The sequence below is a fragment of the Athene noctua genome, chromosome 8 (assembly GCF_965140245.1).
Source record: "Athene noctua chromosome 8, bAthNoc1.hap1.1, whole genome shotgun sequence".
Lineage (NCBI taxonomy): Eukaryota > Metazoa > Chordata > Aves > Strigiformes > Strigidae > Athene > Athene noctua.
The window spans coordinates 3,960,395-3,983,136 of NC_134044.1; the positions used below are offsets into that span (position 1 = coordinate 3,960,395).

The 22,742-nt window shown below is 41.0% G+C and overlaps 3 protein-coding genes across 9 annotated transcripts in view; 2 read left to right on the forward strand and 1 right to left on the reverse strand.

Annotated features, from left to right (window-relative positions):
- MYO7B (myosin VIIB) overlaps positions 1–10,279 on the forward strand; it is a 61,093-nt gene extending 50,814 nt beyond the window's left edge. For 3 of the 4 annotated variants that reach the window (XM_074911725.1, XM_074911728.1, XM_074911729.1), the window contains 5 exons: positions 161–264; positions 720–905; positions 1,746–1,862; positions 2,580–2,663; positions 3,374–3,816. In XM_074911725.1, coding sequence (XP_074767826.1) covers positions 161–264; positions 720–905; positions 1,746–1,862; positions 2,580–2,663; positions 3,374–3,589 — 707 coding nt within the window. In that variant the 3' untranslated portion in view covers positions 3,590–3,816. Of the gene's footprint in view, positions 1–160; positions 265–719; positions 906–1,745; positions 1,863–2,579; positions 2,664–3,373; positions 3,817–4,217 lie in introns of those variants that run through there. The other variant, XM_074911726.1, reaches the window with a different exon arrangement.
- A 126-nt stretch (positions 10,280–10,405) lies between these two features.
- Positions 10,406–22,742, reverse strand: part of LIMS2 (LIM zinc finger domain containing 2) — a 30,860-nt gene continuing 18,523 nt past the window's right edge. For all 4 annotated transcript variants that reach the window (XM_074911737.1, XM_074911736.1, XM_074911735.1 and 1 more), the window contains 6 exons: positions 15,137–15,286; positions 14,202–14,352; positions 12,980–13,072; positions 12,056–12,104; positions 11,794–11,869; positions 10,406–10,971 (listed from right to left, as the gene is read on the reverse strand). In XM_074911737.1, coding sequence (XP_074767838.1) covers positions 10,824–10,971; positions 11,794–11,869; positions 12,056–12,104; positions 12,980–13,072; positions 14,202–14,352; positions 15,137–15,286 — 667 coding nt within the window. In that variant the 3' untranslated portion in view covers positions 10,406–10,823. The remainder of the gene's footprint in view (positions 10,972–11,793; positions 11,870–12,055; positions 12,105–12,979; positions 13,073–14,201; positions 14,353–15,136; positions 15,287–22,742) is intronic.
- On the forward strand, positions 21,640–22,700 carry GPR17 (G protein-coupled receptor 17). Its single transcript, XM_074912500.1, has one exon. It carries the CDS (start codon positions 21,640–21,642, stop codon positions 22,672–22,674), a length of 1,035 nt encoding a protein of 344 aa, XP_074768601.1. The 3' UTR covers positions 22,675–22,700.

Sequence of the window (22,742 nt, forward strand, 5' to 3'; positions counted from 1 at the left end):
TCTTGGTCATCTAAAATGGCCTTTTGTACTTATTCTGTTAGTAATTTTGTTTGTTACTATTAAAATCAGAAATAGATTTCTGAAGAAACTCATGAGCCATTTAAAAACTGCCGAACTCTACAGTGATACAGAGAATACTGAAAAGATGTTGTTTCCTTAGGGGCTGTGTCTGTGGCTTATGACGTGTACTTCATGAGAAAGCTGTGGCTGAATGTAACTCCTGGGAAGGACATGAAAGCTGACTGCATTTTTCATTACCACCAGGTAACCAGCTCCCTAAAGCATAAAGGCAGGCAGTGTGACCCAAGCAATACTCCTGAGAAAGTAGGCCTGCTGGAGTATCACCATCTCCCTCCCCAAGACCTGCATTATAGAGCCTCCAGAGGAACGCATCTGGAGGGCACTGCTCAGCCTTGGGAGCAGATTTATTTCCCACAGTGCTCTCACCTGAGCTATATTGCTTATGTTAGGTGCAGAGCTCCCTTATTGTTCCCTGGAGGTGCATGTCTTGCTCCACAATTGTATGAAGAACCATAGAAAGGTTTGGGTTGGAAAGGACTTTTAAAAATCATCCAGAGAACCTCCAGGAGTCAAAAGTTCTCTGGATGTCCTTGGACTTTTTTTGGCAAGACTCACATCCTGACCTCACTGATCTAGAATGTGTAAGTCAGTGTTTGCTTCAGCCCATTCTGTCCGGATTCAGAGCTGGTCTCTTCCAGGAGTTGCCGAAGTACCTCCGAGGCTACCACAAGTGTTCCAAGGATGAGGCTGTCCAGCTGGCAGGGCTGATTTATAAAGTGCGCTTCAACAATGACCGCACACAGCTGGCAACTATCCCCAAAATCCTGAAGGAGCTGGTGCCAGACAACCTGCTCCGAGCTATCTCACTAGATGAGTGGAAGAAGGTAAGAACATCAGCTTCCATTAATCATACTACTTCCACTGAGCTTTATGAGAGATTTTGAGTCACGCTACATTTTTGATCTGACAGTCTTTGAAAGCACTACGGAGGGATACTATTGGATGTTGCTGTTTTGCCTCTTACAATCCAGATTTTGTATCTTCTCTACCAAAGCTCTGAAAGATATCTGCAGGCCTGAATGACTGATTTGGGATGTGCATCTTTCTTGAAGATACTAATCTATTTTCAGTGCCCAGAAGAGTAGTCAGAGATAGGAAAGTCAGTGATGGGACTAGGGATTTGAGGATCTGGTAGAGAAAAAGATGTGTCCTAAATATTTCATAGTTTGGCCAGCAAAACAGTCACCTTGCACCATGTGGATGCTACTCACAGCAAAAAGGCTCTTTTATCCACCAAAAGGCAAGGAAGTTTCAGCAGGTACCTATCACTTAGTTCCCTGAGGAAGACACAGGACACTATTTCAAATGCAGAGGGAAAATTCACCCTACGTGTTTCAGCAGTAAATGTGATACGTATCTGTGGGAGTTGAATACTGGGCTTTCTGATTTTTTTTTCATCCTGTATTGCCCTTCTGCCCTGAAATCCATTCCCTTGGGCTCCTGGACTTCCTTCACCCAACTCATTAGTAAGGAACACTGGGGAGGTTCTGGCTCCACCTTGCCCCACGGCACAGCAGGCTATTTTCATTTCCACAGTTTTCTGTAGCTGTGGGCAAAAGACTGATCTTGGTGATGCTCTGATGTTGTCTGCAGTGCTAACGCTGGACACTGCAAACCTGCCTGTCTCCAACTGAATAGGCTCTGTATCATTTTTTTCTGAACAGAGCATTATTGCAGCATATAGTAAACATGAAGGAAAAACTGTGGATGAGGCCAAGATTGCCTTCTTGAAAATGATACACCGGTGGCCAACGTTTGGGTCAGCCTTCTTTGAGGTGAAGGTAGGTTTAAAGGCCTGTACTAATGGCTTTGGTAGTAAATCAGCACTGGGGGATACGGACTGACTGTAATTCCATACCCGTGTAAGTGAGAATACATTTTAAAGCTGAATTCCCATCATCCACTGAGGAAAACTCAGTTCCTTGAAAGCAGGGAGAGAGGTTCTTTATCCATTTTAGACAATGTCTGTTATTTACTGGCTATGTTGTTGTTCCAGCTAGTAACACCTAATATTACAACTATGTAGCAGTTGTAGTAGGGGGCTTTTAGTTACATAAATACTTAACTGTCCTGTCATTGTTCTCCACAACAAAATGCTGCCAAATCTTGTATCTCCAGGGACTCTTCCCGCAGAACGGAACTGCACTAATCTTCTCATTCTGCAACGGACACCTCCAGGAATAATTTCCCACTTGCTACCTTTAATTTCTCCTTGCTAGGCTCTTAACTGTTTGCAACCAACTGTTAAGCCTATTACCAGATAGCCTAGAAAACAAGGGACCTGATTCTGCTTTTATGTAGCAGCTGCTCAAGTCATCTATGTATGTCCAAAGAAGTTATCCTTAGCAATAGTTACATGGTATCAACAAGCTTTATGCCTCAGTGTTTATTCGGTAAAGAGAACAAGCAGCACTGGACAGCATTACAGGTCACGATGTACCAGATACAGATAATTTCTTCATTTTCTCCTTTTTTCTTACTGTGTTACTCACTTATAGCAAACCTCGGAGCCAAATTTCCCAGAGATTGTGCTGATAGCAATCAACAAGCAGGGAGTCTCACTGATACATCAGAAGACAAAGGTAACAGTTGCTTCTCAAGAGTCTAAGGAAGGATTTAATTGACTGTACTAATTTAGGGACAGCATCAGAACCTTCTCCCTGAATGGTAGGGGAGAATAGAGTGCCTCTATTCATTTTGTGTGTGAAACTGAAGAAGATGTTATTGCCTCAAATCACTTCTTTGCAGTTTCCACACTGGAAACAGTGTAAAGCATCTCTGAAAAAAGAAATGGTAATTGTGATGGACCTGGACAAAGTGATAAGATCAGGCCAGTGGATGGACAGTGACCTAGGGAACCTTCTTCAGAAAAATGCTTTGCAGGAAACCCAAGCTGACTAAAAGATCAGGCCGAATGACAGTGTTTACCAGCTCTCTAACCCAAACAGTCTGGCCTTACCAAGTTCCCAGGCAAAAGCCTTTACGAATATCACTATTTGCTTTTAATTAAGAAAACAAATATCCAGTGAGTTTTAGATTACTGTAAAAATAAAGGTGGTGTGCTACAGCAAAGATCAATATATAATGAAAGGAAGTCTCATTACAGTGATTAAGACTCACCTGCTGGGTGAAAACACAATATACCACTAGTCTGGATGCAAGACTTACCTTGATCCACTGTGTGTATAAATGAAGTGGGAAAGAAAAATGCTCTGGCTCTGCAGGCTTTCTTATGTAACAGCCCATTTTCATTTGAGAAATGTTCTATAGTTCAGTTTGTTTCCCTTTACAGGATATTTTAACAGTCTACCCCTTCAATAAAATCTCCAATTGGAGCAGTGGGAGTACATACTTTCACATGACAATAGGGAACCTGGTACGAGGAAGCCGGATCTTATGTGAGACATCTCTGGTGAGAAGAGTTTTGTCAACTTATACACAAGAAACTCCCAATTTTTCCTTTACATGCAGAATTTCTACAAAACGATGGCGCCAAAACAGATGTTAAAACCAGTGCAGATTCAAAAAGCATTCATTGCTATGTCAGTAAAATTGCAGCTTAAAACTGGCTCAGTGCTATATAATGCCAGCTGACACAAAGATATATGCCTCTTCCCATACATCAAAATTCTATCTATCCGAGACATTAAGACTGCACTTACCCATAAACTATGTAAGAGGCTTTTTGCCTTGCATGGTTTGATCCTTCCATGCACTAACGCCATCCTTGTAAGATTTTGCACTTTTCAGTGAGCGGCACCACCTTTTAAGAATTGGTTTCAGATTGCCCATAGACTCGGACAAGCATCACTGTGGTGATATTTAAAGGTAAATTTGTAAAGACAACATAAAAACATTTAAGGCCTAACTTCTCTCACAGAAAAACTTGGATTCCTAAGTACAAGATGTCAATCTATACAATGACAAGGAGACAGTAGAGCTATGCTCTGTAGTTTTGCAAATCTATGAAGGGAAGAGCAGAGGGAAGAATAGATAAATCAAAACAGTGATAGCTGTTGGAAGAGGAGATGTCCATGCAGGAAAGAACCTAAGAAGAAGATAAAACAGGAAGGAAATGAGTTCTTTTTGCATCTGGAACTCTTTGAGAGACTTAAGACTTTTTTCTTTTCTGACAGGGTTACAAAATGGATGACCTGTTAACATCCTATGTACGCCTGCTCATGAATGCTGTAAACAAGCAAAAGACACTCTCAGCCTGAGAGCGAAAATAGAACCCATGACCAGTGCCTGTGCCAAACTACCTGTAATCTAATCTCCCAGAAGAAATGCCATATAAAAAATATTAACCTTGATGATCAGTCTTCTGATCACACACTGAATGAACTGTGTTGTTGACACATTGCAAGAGAAGCTCAAGTGAGCACGTGCTTTCAAATATTTGTAACACCTGTCTGTCCGAGGTGTAGTATAAGAATTCAATCCAAATGTTGGATCTAGAGAAAGTTTAGCTGGATATTAATGTAATATGGGTGCAGAGGGTGGAGGAACCCTGATATGAGAGCCTCTGCTGATATGTTAGATATCCTTCATTCTTAAAGAGAGACGCACAATAACAGTTGTCTTGCATTCGGAAAGAAAAATGTCCCCTTATTGTATATGCTCTTACCAAATACATAAAACTCCTCGAGTCTTTGCAAATAAAGGTAGTTATTTTTTCCTCCTGTTGAAAATTTTAAGAGTGGAGAAATATCCTACTACTAAAGGCTAACTGGACACCCTGAAAGGTAAGGTGCTGGTGTTCATTCTTTTATCACTAGGTTATGTGCTGCAAGTTACAGCAGACTGACAGCCAGTTACTGTCAGAATATAACTGTCATTCCTGTGTGCTGCTAAATTAGCAAGCTGTCCACTGGTTTACCATTGCCTTGGTTAAATTAAAAAGTTTCCTTTCTTCCATATTTTATAATGCACTTGGAAACTAACTCCTTTCTACTATGCAGTTTCTACTAAGCATAAACAAACTCTGAAATTAGTCTGGATTTTGGGTCCATCACTTCTACTGAGTTGCTCTTATTTCAAGTTATAGATGTGCTATTCAGTGCAAATCAGAATCGTAGAACTCAGTCTAGCAGACAGCTGTTGAAAAGAGAGTTTTCTGCTCTATGAAAATGTTCTCAGCTTGGAGTTATGCAGACATTCGTTCGTGAGACAAGAATAATAGCTTTAATTTCTCCTGATCTTTTCTATTTCCTGTTTAGCAGGCACTTTTGAGTGGTAACGTTTGATTCAGCACTTGTTCATCTCTCAGACCTCTGTAAACACACAACTTTGGTCCTATAGGAACCAGCGTGTGCTCAGAGCGTGTAAAGCATACATGCACTGTGGTGGTGGTAAGCCTAGATGTTTACCTCATCAGAGAACAAGTACTCCTTCCTCAACAACGAGCCCTCCCTTGCTCACAGTGAAACATGGACATGTCTTAAAGCATTTACACCAAGTTCCTTGAGACATGATCTGGCAGTGCTGGAAAGCAGCTCTGCTAGATCTCTCCAATCTGCCAATGTATGCACAATGGTTCTCTTGTTCCCTCAGATGTGTGTGAAATTCAAACGCTCATGGGAGTTTTGCACATGGGTGGCAGGGAAGAGCCCCACTCTCTTTGTGTATCTAAATGAGTGCCGCAGTTGTCAGAATAGTTGATCCTTTTGCATGCAATCAGATATTCCTGCTGTAACGTCCATTGCTGGCAATGGAAACATTTGAGACTAATGACTGAGCTGTCCTGACATCCTGTGTCTGATCTAACTGGCTGTAAGTCAGAAGCAGTCCACATTTCACCTGTACAAAAAGAAATTGTGCAGCAAAACTGTACTGTTTCTGGTTTTTAAATAAACACTGCAGAAAATCAACCACAATGTCTTTTTTTTAAACAAGAAATTTCAATATTCACTCTAGATCCATGCAACCTAAACCTACCAAACATGCATTACAGCCTGTAAATGACCATAGCATCCTATCTACTCATTATATACATGACACAATTTGTACAGCACAGCCTCTAAAGAGATGATACCCCTTTCTGCACATCCTCATCAACCCTCACATCACCACAGAAGCAGCACAGATCCAAAACGTGAATTCACCACGACAGTGCATCCGATTTTGGCAACCCCCTGAGTTCCACAGAGGGTGTAATGCTCTCTCTGGCTTGGCATTGCAAATGTAACTTCTTTTTACTGTACAATATACCACTTTTATACATTTGTTTTTTGTGTGGAGATTTAAAATGTGTTACAGTTAACTTTATTATAGGAACATAAAAAGGTACAGTATTACAACATTTCAATCCACATTAGACAGCACAGTAATGTATGACGAAATGAGAGCTCCACATGGTGCAGAATCCACACTGCTCATCTTGGCCTGAACCAAAGCAAGCAGCTGCTAATTCTTATAGCAGGAGTAACTATGACTCTCTTAAGACAAGATCGTTGTTACTAGCTGGGCTCAGTTGCAGAGGTCATACCTCCACGTGGTCCTGCTGGATGCCCTTCGGGGTAAACAAACTGGCCTCTGCCCCAGTGTGACTGATCACAGCTGCTTCCTCCCTATCGAGTGACATCACCGACCACCTGACAGTACTCCAGATGACCCATAGTAGTGGCATCAATTCCCTATCAACCACCCAAGGCCTTCACCCACAGGCTAAGTTGGGCAAAGCCTGACCGTTCTGGAGGGGAGACTGCTGGGCTGTGACCACCCTCCCAGCCAGACTGACGTGGTGTGCATCTTCTACCACAGTCCAGGGCAAGAGTGGATTGACCTCTGTTGGCTGCCACCCTTGCTCTGCTGCTGGTTGCAGCCCAGTAGGTGTTGAGAGGGTGGGACACAAGTCACACCAGACCTTGACGAGGACTGAAGGGCCAGCCTAACAGCCAATGGTAGTTACCTGTCAGCTATGACAATACAGTGGGAATCTCTTCATCCAACAACCAGATATGTCATAGTCTTGGTAAAATTCCAATTGCCTACTCCGGCGATCAAACCCTGATCTGGCCACAGGATGGGCCACTTTCACTTAACCCGGAAAAGAGACATGTGCATTCCTTGTATGTGTTTGATAAACAGCCTATACCATCCTCAGCACTTAACAGTGCTTTACAGACTAGCACAACCACACTTATTACATGTTTGCCTGCAATCTACTCTTCGCCATCCAACCACTTTTTACAAGAGTGTCAGTCAGATCATCTAATACAAAACACAAGACATCTAGAAACTCTCTGTACAGAAGGTTGAACAATATTTGCCTACATTGCACAGACTGCTGTAAAAATAAAAACCAGGATGCGAACCCCAGAGAGCATATTAGGTTGCCATAAAGACTGCAAGTGATTAACATACACTTTGAATACAACAAGCTTCACGTACTGTGGTTTCTAAAAGCAAAACCATTTTCAAGTGTACTCAGTGAATATTAGTGATTTTAATTCAGTATGTATAAATATAAATGTAAACTAAAAATGTATATAATGAGACAACAGCTTTCAGTAAGTGTAGACTTCTGAGCCAAGTTCAACCTTGATATAAATCTATACTCTCCAGTGGTGTGATACCTAGGATGAATTTGGCCAGCATGTCTATTTACAGCAATGGAAGAAAGCATGCAGCTTATTTCTGACTTGGACATGGACTTTATCTTAAAAAAAATAAACAAAACCAAACCCAACCTGTCGGCCTATCAACACACTAAGGAGAATCTGTAAAACTGCATTATATTCTACTTAGTTTTTAAAAAGTGGACTCAAAGTAGAGGAAGATGCATTTATTTAAACTATTTAGTTATTTCTCCTACTCCTTCAATTCCCCTGTCCCACAAAAGGTATGTCAGTAATATTCACTACTATAACTCTGCACATTGCAGGTTATGGGCAGCAAGAGTATAAGAAAAATAATTGTGAAAAATTAATAATTTAAGAGATATTAAGAGAACGTCACCCTCTGCTAATATAGAGATATGGGATTATGATGTTTTTTCTTCCCCACTAATTTTGGAAAATGCTCTTAAGATAGGGACATAATCCAAATCCTAGAGAACTGAGCACCTTATCAAAGAGAATTATACCAACTGTCCTCTGAATACTGAAGCTTACCAGGTCTACTGAATTTCTAACATGAGACAGAGTGAGAGGACACACTAGATCTCGACTTGCAGTACAAAAGTAATTCCATTTACCTCTACATGCATGCATTTTCCATTGCTGAACTTGAGAGTGGCCACAGAAAGAATATTACCTATTGCCTGCTAATTACATAGTCTTTCCATATTTACCAGTAGCTATGTGGCTGCGTGTTCCTCCACCATCTTCCCTGAAGGCTGAAGATACACACAGCTGCTCAGATTTAGCATTAGACCTGGCCTGTGACTAAGATTATAGGAACAGACGTGAGTGCTTTATGCTGAGAAGAATCTGCATAACACACTGAACTGCGCCCAGATCCGTAGTTCTTGTGTTTTATGCTGTGAAAATAATGCCAAAGAACAGGCTTACAAGACCAGTCTATGCAGTGGCCACATACTACTGCACCAAAAGACGTGTTGCTCTTTGTGCCTTTAACTAAAAGACCATTTAAAGGCTGGTGAGAGAACAGTGACTAGCCACATTTTCTATTAAAGCAGTGACAAGAGCAGCTACTATTACTGTAATCTGCAGTGCATATTGGTCAGAAGAGGATGGAAGAGCTCTACTGTTAAAATTAGGTCTACACCCTCATCAGTGTTGTGGTGGATGCAGTGTACCCCAGGTGGAAGTTTATCGTTACTCACAGCAACAAAAAGCAAAGCAGCTGAAGGAAACTGAATTAGCAAAGCCAGTAAGTATCTAAGACATGGTCTCGCATGTGGAATTCTTATCTGCACACAGTTAACCAGGGTTTCCCACCACTGCTGTGATATCACTGGTGCAGTTTCATGGGTAGTAGCCCCAGCTTAATGACTATCAAGGCTTTAGCTATTTTGTTTAGATCTATTCTGAGCAGAGCGTGATGGCAATGAGGACAATTTTAAGGCAGATTATTGCCCCAATCCAGTTGCTGCTCACACATACAAGAAGTGAGGAAGCTTTAACTTCTTGCAAGCTAATTCACCTGCGGCTGCAGGGTGGTGCCTAGGCCCACCTTCTGTGTTCATTTGACCTCCTAAAATAGCCACTTTTTGGAAGATTTAAATCATGCAAGGGACAGCAGTCCTCCAGTGCCTTTCATCCTGTCCACCTCATGGAAGGGCAGGCACAGTCTCCAACTATACATGGAAAGGGATTTTCAGGCTGCTCAGCTTAGTTCACCCAAGAAATTACATGGGACACCTCCAGAGGTCTCAGAAGCTCACTGAGATTATACAACACACAGGTGGACTCAGGAACAGCACTGCTGAAGGCTCACCCCTAAAGAAATATCAAGAATGTTCAAAACCAGTACATTTCTCAGCACCTTGTGTTGTACTAGCAGAGACAGTAAGACCAGTGAAACTTCACCAGTGACAGGCAAAACTACAGGGCAGAACTATATTAAGATGTACAGATTCATGCCTAAGGTCCTCTCTTTAAGTACACTCAGGTCTTAAGAAGAAAGGTGATGGGAAACTCTTCTTTGGGTGAAAATTTTAAGAAAAAGGCTTTCTGTTTTTTTTCTGCATAAAACCACATTTGCAGTTTGTAACTGTAAATATTAGAAACCTTTTCATGTAGTTTGTCTTTCTGAAGCTTTCAACAAGCATATACTCATCTTTTAAGTAAAGTGAGAAGGGCAGGGAAACTGAAGCGCTTAAATTGGTACCATGTTATCTATTCGATTTCTTCATGTAAAGGAATAACCAGGCTCCAGTCACATGGCCTCAAGAAATGTCAGCTATGCCAGTGGATAGGATGTGCTTTGTGTTGACAACTAGAAGCCCTAGTACCCATGTAATAGTAGAGAACAAACTGAGAAAACTGTAGTGTCAGTTTCTAACAAAATCTTTTGTTTCCCACAGCCGCTCCTCCTTAAGGAAAGCCCAGCTATTCTGAAGAGGCTGACATGGCCTTGACAATTGAAATCTCCTTACTACTGAAGAGGGAAGCAGCAAAGCAAACTCCTTCACCTGTCTTAACATTGGATGTAAGCCAGACAAGTGGGCAGTGCAGATGGCATAACTATTGGTCCTTGGGCTTTCCCGGTAAACCTGCAAACCAGGACTGTACAGCATCCGTATATGCTCAGTAGGAAGCTGGAGAAAGACCAGAACATTTTGCATGTAGCAGAGACTGACAGCTTCCAGAATATTTGCCTACATATTAAAAAAAAAATTAAATGTCTTCACCCAGGGTAAGAAGAAGAAATTTTTATACTTTAACTGAAAAAGCAAATCACACATTTCTTCCACCACTACACTAAACCACTGTTTCCAAATTCCTTAGACTATAGAGGAACAGAGAGAACTACATTCAATTAAGGAAGGAAAGACTGTGTACAGTTCCACAAAGGCAGAATAAGTTGTTATTAGCACATTAATAACCAGCCTGTAAACTGCTCAAGCAGAAGTCATGTTCCTCTTTCTGTCATAGTTAATAGACAACTGCTTGAGAAAAGGGATAGTCAAGATGCAAGCTACATTGCCAGAAGCAGGGGAAGGTACTACTGATCTTTGGTTTCTCCTGTTCATAGTAACTGCCTCTGTAACCAACAGCTGCTGTGAGCAGCAGTTTATCACTGTAAGAGTGCAGTCAGCAGACTGACAGCCTTGTTTAAGCAGAGTTTAAATCCAGAGCTTTGGGATGTGCCTTCTTGGATGCCAGCTCTGACAACTTCTTCAGGCGTTTCTTCAGCTCCAGAGGGAATTTCTCATAGCACTTCTTGCATACAGGCTTCATGTCAAACTCCACAAACTTATTCCTTTTAACACAAAGAACAGTGGGCTATTAAAATGGTATTTGCAAACTATATGCTTCACTAAATCAAGTCTCCATGCACTGATGTAAATGCTGTTGCTTGTGTTCTATTGCACATATAAAGCAACTCACTTCCTCATCTTGTCATGCAAGTGTCCACGTAAGAGACTGTGTTCTTATCAGGGAACTAGGGTCTTTATATTGCTAGTTCAATAAGGGTAAGAAAGATTTTGCTATACATTTGAATGTAACAGTCTATAATAATATTATTGTAGATTGAAAGTGTCACTTCAAAGGTTCTCTTTGTGATGAATTAGAACTCCTTCATATGCAAGGCCAGTGGGGCCACGCCAGCATAGTAGGATGAGGGTTTGAACCCAAGTAAGGAAAAATGCAGGACTGCTTTGTTTTCTGTTCCCCTTCTACGTAGCCGAGGTAACTAGCATAATATTTTTTTTCAAAATAATCTACACAATTGCAAATACTGCCATTGAGGGGAGCATGCAGACTAAGGAGATATGGAGGCTGAGGGTATTTCAGGACAGGCAGTTGCCTGAAGTTTAGAGCCTTCCCTCTGTACTGCTGAATGAGTTGTCCTCTTACCCAACCTTCTTACAGAATAGATTAATGAAGAAAAATAAATTAGAGAGGATGTGGAGTCCCAGCTCCCTTTTAGTTCTGAAATCAGTGGAATTATAAGCACCTGCTCCCAAAGAGAAAAGGTATGTTGCCCCTCAGAGAGTCACTGGCTCATGGCTCCCCCAAGCTGACACCCTGCCTTAGGGGCAAATGTCTCATATGGTCCAAAATATAAACACTGACTTACTTCAGTGTAAGCTTGATGTTGCAGGTGGAGCAGGAGAAGCAATTCACACACCAGGCCTTGTTAAGAGCTGATACCACTGCAAAAGCAAAAGCACAAAATAAGAGGAAACTGCCGGATTATTTGAATTCGGATTTGTATCCAAATTCAAATGAGGCCAGATGTGAAAAGAAACACTGGTGCCTTGCAACTGTGAGGCTGCAACAGCTGCACTAACAAATAGAACAAGGACAGCAACCCAAAACAAGGAGAGAACAAATCTTACCATCTCCCTCTATCACGTGGCTGCAGTTGTAGCAGACATCTCCAAAGAGCTGCACAGCAAAAGAAATAAGAACAGGAACTCATGTTACTGACTACTCGTGCTCCCCAAATTACACAGCTGGTGTGAACATTAAATCCTAACAATCAAAGAATTCCCAGACACTGCAGTAGCCCCCAAATATACTAATTTAAATCTTCTGAATAACTTCTCATACACTTGCCAAATAGTCCATGTCCCTTTGGACCTCATACCACTGAATACTACAAAACCTTTTTTGTTGATGCCTCACACTCTATCACTGTTGTGTGATCTTAAAGTCCTGTACATGTGGCAATTTAGAGAAAAGAGGATTGGTAGAGTATGATACTTACTGTAGACAAACATCTCCTGATGCTTACCTATAAACATCAAAATAAAACCTAGAGCGACTTTCAAAATGGTAACACTTATCTCTTATGAGAGAGACTCATATATCTGACAGAAGAAAATGCCAAACTCATAGCTGTTGAGTCATACAGAAAAAATGGGCTTGATTGGCTTTTGAAAGATATTTTACTTATGCTTTAGACAGTACAATATTTGTCTTAGGCCCATGGAAACAAGTAATTATCAAAGAAGTCCACAAAAATACTTTTGAAGTAGAATTATAAGGATTTTAATCACAACCCATGGTCAGTGTTTTCTTCTGTCAATGGCACAAAGAAAAATCAATATTCCCAAGACATTTCTAATTCTGTTCTCAGCATCACTTTTCACATCTACCAAGAAAAACTCATTTTTCTGTTAAATCTCACTAATTTCTTAATATTGCATTGCCTCTACAAATTCAGATTACGCAAAATCTGCATATCTTTGCATATATAAAATGCAAAACAGTGTTTGCCAGTTAAAGCAAATACCTGCAGTATAGATGGCAGAATTTACCTGATTATAGTGAGTTTCACAATAAGCCAGTCCTTTTTTCTCATAGTGTCGGTGTCCCAAGAATGGCTTCTCACATTTGGCACAAACAAAATGCTGTAAAAGAATAAAAGACATTCAGTGGCAGGCAAAGCAACTTTTCCATCACCAGGGAAAAACTTTTATGGTTACAAATCATGGTTCAATACAAGAAACATACTCATAGAATTTGGGTTTGGGTTGGAAGAGACCTTAAAGGTCCTCTAGCCCCAACCCCCCTGCCATGAGCAGGGACACCTTCCACTAGCCCAGGTTGCCCAAAGCCCCGTCCAACCTGGCCTTGAACACTGCCAGGGAGGGGGCAGCCACAGCTGCTCTGGGCAACCTGTGCCAGGGCCTCACCCCCCTCACAGGGAAGAATTTCTACCTTATATCTAACCTAAATCTACTCTCTTTCAGTTTAAAACTGTTACACCTTAATGCTTTAATGAAATTCAGACAGGAAAATCTTTATGGAAGTAAAAAAAAAAGGAGGAAAATTTAGTCTACTATAGCAATTAAGAATTGTATTAAAGACAGGGAGAAGACCTTCTGCAAGGGCAATCATCTTGTGTCTATACCGATAGACTTGTGGACTATTATCTTGCTTTTTTCAAAGAGAAACAGGAACATAAAACATGGTTGGTCTGAATGCACTTCAAATAAGCAGCATCATCTCTCTCAATTCAAGCCCTACAGGGCTTAAATCACTAAAGCCATAAATCATTGAAAAACTTGACAAACAAGCATGACGACTCAGCTGAAAGTTATAGAAACAAGGAGCTGAGCAGGCTTAAAAAGCAAGAATTGCACTGGCTCTGACTATGTTACAAATTCTAACACTGTTATGAACCTGTTAACTGGGGCTGGAGAGGATATATCTAAGTACATAATAGTAAATATGTGCATTTCCTAGTAAGTAAATGCTGCTCAGTGAACCATATTCTGCAAGAATCTTTACGATGCAGCTCAGGCATTTTAAAATTAAGGTTATTACTGTTGTGAAGGCATAGCTTTCTTAGGCAACCCTGATAACCCTGATGTACTCATTCACTCACATAAGGTAAAGACAAACTGAAACCTAAGCAATGCTTTTTTGTCTGAATTAATATATTACAGATCATGTAAACGTCTACAGCTTCCAACTAGCACTAGTCCTCTTCCAAAATGGCTCCTGAAGGAAGTTTCAGATTCAGAGAGGCCCCACCTCAACATGCCATTGCTTTCCCAGAGCATTGACCACTCGTCCCTCAATGGGCCTGCGGCAGGCTCCACAGATGGGGATTCCCATCTTGTCGTGGCAGGGCAGGCAGTACAGTTCTCCCTTCAGTTCCCGGGCCTCAGCAGTCAGCTCCTTTCTGAAAACACAAACATGTCCCTGAAGTAACAACACAAAGCGAAGCTCTAACGCCCAAGATGAAGTTCTGGAAGACTAAACTGGAAAGGTAATACACTTTGGCGACATTCATGCTACAAATGCAGAGTCATTAAATTAAGCTAGTGAAATACAGTTGTTGTCAATTCATCTTTCTAAAATCGCTTTCCCAGTTTGCCAGACAAAAAACCATACATGGAATAGCATATGTCTTCAGCTAGATACTCTGGTAGAAATATGAGGGGCACTTACATGGAACAATGAGGTGTCACGCAAAGACTCAAGCTATCTTTGAGTGGGACAGCTCAGTTTCAATCCTGACCATCCTGACAGTTTGCAGCACTGAGCCACTTTATTCTTCAGCACTGTTACCCAGCCTAGGGCAGTCCTGTGCCAGAAGACTGACACAGCTCACCAAGTCATCGTTTTTTCTCTCCAAGAATGCAAAGTGAAACTATTTTGAATAGCTTGGCAACAGCTATCTTTGGACAACACTATTACTGTAATCTGCACACAGCCTTTCAGGTAAGTTCACATCAAGGAACTATATTCATTTTCAGTATAAAATAGTGTCATTCAAGTTTAGGATAAAAGAATGTTTAATGGCAAAATAAAACTGAAGTCCCTGTAGACTTTCCAAATTTCATTTCTCCTCACACAAATTCTGTTTCTTCAACAATGTGAAGGTTTAGGCCTTGGAAAGGACTGCACTGCTGACTGTACTGTTTCTCTCCTTTTTTGTCAGAGTTTAGAATATGAGAACATACCCACAGTGGGTGCAGTTGAAGTGATCTGGATGGTAGGAATCATTCCTAAACATCAGAGGCTGCTCATCAATTATCAAATGGCACTTCTGGCAGATGTACTTGCCCAGTCCCTTAGCTTTTTCACGGTTATGGCACGGCCTGCACAGATGCCTGGATAAACAAAGTAAAGAAAACATTAAGAAATTCTTTCTCCTAAAACAATGTACAGTGCATGCTGTAGGATGTACTTTATGTAACAGAAGAAGCGTCTTCCAAGGTCAGACTAAACATAATTTAGTTTAGTATCCTGTCTTTCATACCAGTTGCACAGAAAAGAATATGTGGATAGAGCAATCACAGAGTTGCATTTACCTAGAATACTCCAACACTCGTTGATTTATATCCCATCAGGGATATCACTCTGTCATTCTTCTAGTTATCTTTTCCAGTTCTTCTAGATCCTTTTTGAGCCGTGGGCAACAAAAAGTGGCAAAACCCTCTCTCTATTACTAACTATGGAATCCAGCCATAACAGCACTGGGAGGGAGTTAAGGAGAGAGAATAAAAATTATTAAAACAAAGCACATTGCTTGAATGCCTTTACCATGGCTGGACTCCTTAGTCTTCAACAGCTAGGACAAACAAGAGACCACTGAGTACTAGTTCTTCTGCCTACAAATTCCTTTTAGTCTGAAGTTAAAGAAAATAAAGAACTATGCAATTTTATGTGGTAAATGTAACTGTGTGTTATGTGGTAAATGTAAATGCATCAAATGTTCTAGAACATATTACAAGTGCAAGTTCTGAATGGGTAGATAAGCCAAATTTTTGGTAGAAAAGCCTGGGCAAAGGCATAAAAAACTTCTGTAAAGGCTGATGGAAATCTACCAGTTTTATCCCAATATTTAGGCGCTCTGAGAAGAAGCTGCTCAGTTTACTTGCCTATTACCTACCCCTCTAGCTGCAATGCTGCAGGCTGGGAAGAATTTATGATAAAACAAAAATGACAGAGGAATGACTTCTGTGGATTTCTTTGTCACAAAACAGACAAGTCTGCTTAATTCCTTTCATTATATCACCATGTGAAACACTTGCTGAGATTTACAGGTCATTCCCAAAAGACACCAGACAAAAGGAAAACTTCAAATGGAAAGGCTAGATTTATGGCTGAAGTAGTGGGTTCTTTGCAGGGCCCCTTCCAAAATTCTGCTGTGATGAATCACCCTTAGATCAGTAAAACGGGGATAAGAATACAACACAGATGTTGTTGTGAGACCTCAAACATTTATGACCCTCAGCTGGCAGGCGCCTGTCTAAGTGCTAAGTATCATTATTATTCTCTCCAAATCTGAGTCCTCCTGTCAGAAAGTGTCTCTCTCCAGGGCTGGAACTACTGTCTGCCCAGACGGAGTCCAGAAAAAGCAGACAGCACCCCATTATAAGGAAACATGCAGCTGTGCTCATCTCAGCATAAAGGCATCAATTTTATTCGGCACTGTCAAATGCAGAGTAATTATACGGGGCAGGACATGGGGACCCTGAAGCAAGTGTCCTGAAAGAGACCCCTCTCATTCAGCTGAATAAGATGCCTTCAGCCATTTGCACTGATAAACCATTATCAACCCCTCCCCACTCACAAACCCTCTCCGCCATCCCATAGACCCTCCTCTATCGCAAGCAAAGGGAAGTGTTGGACAGGCTAAGCTGTTACCATAGCAGCCATCCCTCTCCCTTTCCCCCCTCCCCACTCCCACCATTATGGAATTATCCCATTCTGAAATGTCCTGTTGTGTCTATTAATACCAGACTTCCCCCAAACAATGCTTCTCTCCACCCTCCTAAAATAAGCAGGGGACTCCAAGAAGTCTGTGTTCACGGCTGGGAGTTCAGTAGCAGCCTTTAGTAAGCACCATGAACACTGGAATATTCATACAGTATATTCATATCTATAACAGGAGCAGCAAGCCCAGTGCCAAGAGCTCAGCTGGGATGAAGACTGCTCTTCAGTGCTGGGGTGTCCTCTCCCCTGCTCTGTCGTGTGACTGAGATGATAATGCACTATCAGAGCTAGAAGGACACTATATAGAGGGGCTCCCCTCTCCACCCTCAGCAACTCTGCAACTGTGTGCTTTTTTTGGATCATCTTCTTGTTTTCACCGTTGCTGCTTCTATTTGGTTTGCTGTCATCAGAGGAGTTGAGATTTTCCCCCAAAGGACCCTATACTCCACCCATAGGACTGCACTGTCAAGAGGTAAGAGACAAACTTCGTTTAGCAGAATAATGAAGGAGCTTTCCTAATGGCATTAGTTTTAGCTGGTGTCAGTGAGGTGGAAAGACAAACACACAGAAGCAGATGAATATAACGGAAATGTTTGAAACTAAGAACAGGCAGCATTTTTTTGACTTCAGAGAATAATCTCCTCACGCTCCTTTACAACATTCCTCCAAAACATAAAAGTTTTCAAACTTCTGTACCTCATGCATGTTCATTTGCGCCAGGAAAGCTGATAGTTGTATGGTATGTCCAGCACTCTCTGACGCTGCTTTGATGCTCACAAGAAACAAGTATTTCAGCAGAAGGGTGGGAGGCTCAGCAAGGAGTAATTTTCAGGAGAGTAATTTTAGTCAGAAGTGGACTATTTCTACTGAAGAATACTTTCAGTGAAAGATCGGAGACACTCCCATTTGACAAGACACTGGAACCACAATCAGGAAAACCCACAAACTCGCATAATCCCAAACCAGAAACTGCTCTAGCTGAGAGCAAGAACAGGAATTTCTGATAATTTCCCTAACATATAGTTCAAATTTATCTGCACTGGGCATTATAACAAAAGCTCCAAACTAGCCAAGGAACCAACTTAACAATGAACTGAATATTTCTTCTGCTTGTTGTTTCATTAATGATAGAGCATCTGCTGAAAGAGTAATCGGGTTGTGTCTATACTCACAGCCTTGTGGATTATTATCTTGCTTGTTTCTGAGCAGAAGAGAAACAAGGCATAAAATATGGGCAGTGTGCATGCATTTCAAATGAGCAGCAACAGCCCTGGGAGGCCTGGGATAATGGCTCATTCCAGAATAGTGCTCTGTTTAGCAATACGTAAATCACTAAATATTCGCACAACACTAAGAGTGCAATCCAAGCGGAAATTATTGGACAATGAGCCAGACTCCTAAAGGAGTCTTCTGTTTGTGGAGTCAAAGCCTCTTGCACCATATAGCTTAGCACAAACTACACATTCTAGGTCATTTGGGAAGGTTTCTAGTTTGCTCTTAGCATTCATACAGACTGGTACAGCAAGCTTTCTAGGACTCTGAGTGCTTTTTGTAAGCATAACAAACCAAAAAGAAAGAAAAAAATAACAATTAAACACATTTATTTTCAATCTATAGGAGAAAACCAGGCAAAATAGAAGTGGAATGGTAAATAACAGCAAAGGGCTTTCTACGCTGTCTACAGAATATGCTGTCAAAGAACTATTACTTTTGTAAAGTTGTAGAATTTTGTTGAAAACATATAAATTCTAAAAATAATCTCAACAATTAATTCTAGTATCATGTCAGGTTTTTTCCCAATCTAATCAAGTGCTACACCACAATTTTCATGTCAACAAACAAGAGTTGTGAAAAAAATTTTTAAATCTTGATAAAATTCCCTTCTAATTTAAAACCTAAGCAAAAATTGGAAACAGGCCCACTTCCCTTTTTCTATGATTTCTGACCAGGCAATGAAAAATATGTTCCTTCACCTTGCTCCAAAAAGTAAATTAGGTAACAGCAGCTCTCCTGTGAAGGCACCCATTTGAAAAGACTGAATCTCTTTCAATTTTATCATTAGTTCCAAGCCTCTCCCCTCCTGACACTGACATACTGGTCTTCTAGATAGCTTTAACTACTTTCTACTCCACCCCACAGCAACTGCAGTGAAAGTGTGTCCAGACAGAAATCAATGGCAGACTCAGTGCTGCCATCAGTGAGGACAAAACTCTCAACTTTTAAGTCTTGGCTATTCCAGGTCTGGCACTGACACTTCCTCCCTAGGAAAGCAGCTGAAATAGAATCAGTTCAATATATCATGCTGCTAAACCCCTAGTATTTAGCTTGTAAATAGGGAAAAAGACAGTTTACTGCTTTGTTTCTTGAACTGATGTAAATCATTATCACTAAGACACCCCTATCTGTTCCATCAGACAATCCTTGCTTCTGCCTTTTCAGCTGATTCATGCCAGGATTTACTGCTTTCTCATTGGTGTCACAACCATGTATAGACTAATGTTTAGTCATCAGATCACCCAATCACTGTCAGGTGTATCTATAAAGATCACCTGATTACATTTTTTGCAAATGAAAAGCATATTTAAACAAAGTGCCTGACACAACAAAAGGCTATATAGCCAGAACATCAGGTGACAGGTACCATTGTAAATTAACAGCCAGTAAAAAGGCATGGTCTCATCGTGTTTCCCTTTAGTATGCAACAGAAAAATACAGATCTAAATTAATTCCATCAAGGAAGGACAAATATTCAAGCATTCAACATTACTATCACATATAAACTTCAAAATGTTGTGATCAAAAATACTTGCAGGTTTTACTTTGTAAGGGACAAATAAACACTAGAAACAAAAACTGCAGGCTCCTCTGTAAACCCAGGATATTCACACTGAAAATTGCAACAGGGAATTTTCCTTTTCTACGTGAAAGCAAGATTTTAGGTGTATTTTTATAGTTGAAATGTTCTTTGGAAAAAAGGGCTGTAAAGTCTTCCTTGCACATGCACTTCTGGTAATTCCAAGATAATAATTTGTTGTCATCTCTAGGTCTACAAAGAAGCATGCAGCTGTCAGCAGGCAATGAGTACCCATACACTCAAATCTAGAGCGGTTTTTTTGTGCCATAAACATGCAGGGTATCTAGGCAATGTATGGAGTAAGAAGGCCCCTCTGTGGCCACGTGAAGAATTTCAGTTTCTGAATTTCATGCAGTCTCCCTTCTGTCGACTTTTGTCTCTTCAGCTGTGAACTAAACAGAAGCAGTCCAGCATATTAATCTCTAGCCATTGTAGTCTTCTGTCCACCTGAAAGTGACAGCAGCCAAACAAAAGATGGTGATTACCTTGGAATTTTATCTACATTTTCCAGTATATTGGTCTGTTCTTAATTCCATTTCAGTTTCTCCACTAGGCACCAATTTTCAGACATCTGAATAATCAGTTCTGTTGGGAAGCTGGATACATTCTGTAAAGCCATGGATCAACTGTGCAATGATTTAAGATTTCAGCATATAGCATAGCTTTTGCCCGAGACTAAAAATTTTATCTAACAACGTCAACAGCTGTCTTAAAATTTTAATGTCAGTAGAGGAAAATGGATGCATTTAAAGATGTAGTCAATGTTACGGAGAAACGGTTGATCAGTACAAAATGTAACAGTGAGCACAATGGAGGTCCTGCTGCACATACTGTAACACCTCTGAGGAATCCAAGAAAGAAGAAACAATGTTGGAAACTCAGACTGCCGGCATTTCCCTACCACCTATACCCACAGATGAGAAATGTATAAAAAGCCATGGTTAGGTGCCCAGAAAATCTTAACACTTCTTGTTGATGCTGTTCAGGACCCACGAAGACAACAGAGATACCGGCAAAGCTAAGCTCCGTTTTACTAAGCTGCTCTTGGGAAAAGGCCCTGCATAAGCTACCTTGGAGTTCATGCTTTTGAGGGAGGAAAGAGAGAGTTATGCTGCGAGAAGAAAGTTGCAGGGAAGGATGACACTTTGACAAGTAACCAACAGCATGGGCATTACTAATAATCTTTTCTGAGTCAATTCAGTGCTTTTTAGTGTTCAAATGAGATGCTCCTACTCATCTGAAAAGTTTCCTCCTATATTGTGACTAGATGCATTTGCCCTAAATACAGGACTTCAGACTAAATCTCAAAGATTTTCAGGAACCCTGCAGGTTTCTTAATAACAGCAATACCTGACCTGTCTTCTACCTCTTCCAGGACCAACACATATTCTAAGCTAGGTCATCTTACAACAGATACCTGTGCTCAGAAAAGCTGACTCATCAGGAGCATTGCAGTCCCAAATCAGGCTTTCAAATTAAACATAGCAAATATCTTCTAGCTAGGTATACTGAATCTACTTTCATTCATCCATTAACCAGACACACAGGTATTTCACTGCTCTGTTATTCAAATGACCTCAGCACAGGTTGGAGACAAGCTCATAATCAGCTAGCTTTATAGTGGTTCCTTCAACAGGAATTAATGGTCTGGAAAACTCAGCTGAGCAGGAGGTATTCCGAATTTTAACATAGGGGTTTAAACTCACACTGATCTGTTGTATGAAATACTAATATTAGCAAACAGGAGACGTCACTGATTTTATTGTGTTGGGTTTCGGGTGTTTTTCTGGGGTTTGGGTTTTTTTCTTCACAAAACCAGGCTCTTTTGTAATATACTGTCTCAATTCTTTCAGGTTTTGGGGGTTCTTTTCTTCAAAACTGTGGTGAAAAATGAATGGCCCAGGAGAACCCTCAAGCCTACTCTTCAATTGCTCAAATCAATCAAATTTCTCTTTGGAAACGTCAGAGCAATGCGGCAAAGAGACGCACCTTGAGAACATCCTTTTTGCTACTTTCTACTTCCTGGACTTCATCCTGGCTTTTGTTGGCAATGCTCTGGCTCTTTGGCTCTTCCTTCGGGACCAAAAGTCAGGCACACCTGCCAACATTTTCTTGATGCATCTTGCTGTGGCTGACCTGTCCTTTGTGCTAGTACTTCCCACCCGGCTGGTGTACCATTTCTCTGGTAATCACTGGCCATTTGGTGAGATCCCATGCAGACTCACTGGCTTCCTTTTTTACCTCAATATGTATGCCAGCATCTACTTCCTCATGTGTATCAGCATTGACCGTTTCCTGGCCATTGTGCACCCAGTGAAGTCCATCAAGCTCAGGAGGTCCCTTTATGCCCATTTGGCATGTGCCTTTCTATGGGTTATAGTTGGGGTTGCAATGGCACCTCTGCTGCTCAGTGTGCAGACAGTCAAAATGAAAAACACAACCGTCTGCCTGCAGCTCTACAGAGAAAAAGCATCACGTCATGCCCTTGTGTCCTTAGCAGTGGCATTCACCTTCCCATTTGTGACTACGGTGACTTGCTACTTATTAATCATCCGAAGCCTGAAGAGTGGGAACAGAATTGAGAAACACCTGAAGGAAAAAGCCATCAAAATGATCATTATGGTCCTGATGATCTTTCTGATTTGCTTTGTACCTTATCATGTCAACCGCTACATTTATATTCTCCATTACAATGGGATCAAAACTTCCTGCGAAACACAGCGTATTCTAGCCCTCAGCAACCGCATCGCTTCCTGCCTCACCAGTCTAAATGGTGCCTTTGACCCAGTCATGTATTTTTTTGTAGCTGAGAAATTCCGTGAGGCTTTGTGCAATCTGTTTTGTGTTAAAAAGACTGTAATGTTGCCTCAAACATACGAGGGTAAGACAAATGAAAGCTCACTAAGTGCTAAATCTGAACTGTGAACATGACTCTTCTCACTGCTTCAACTTAAGAACACTCTATTACAGCAAAATCAGCTCAGAGCACAAAT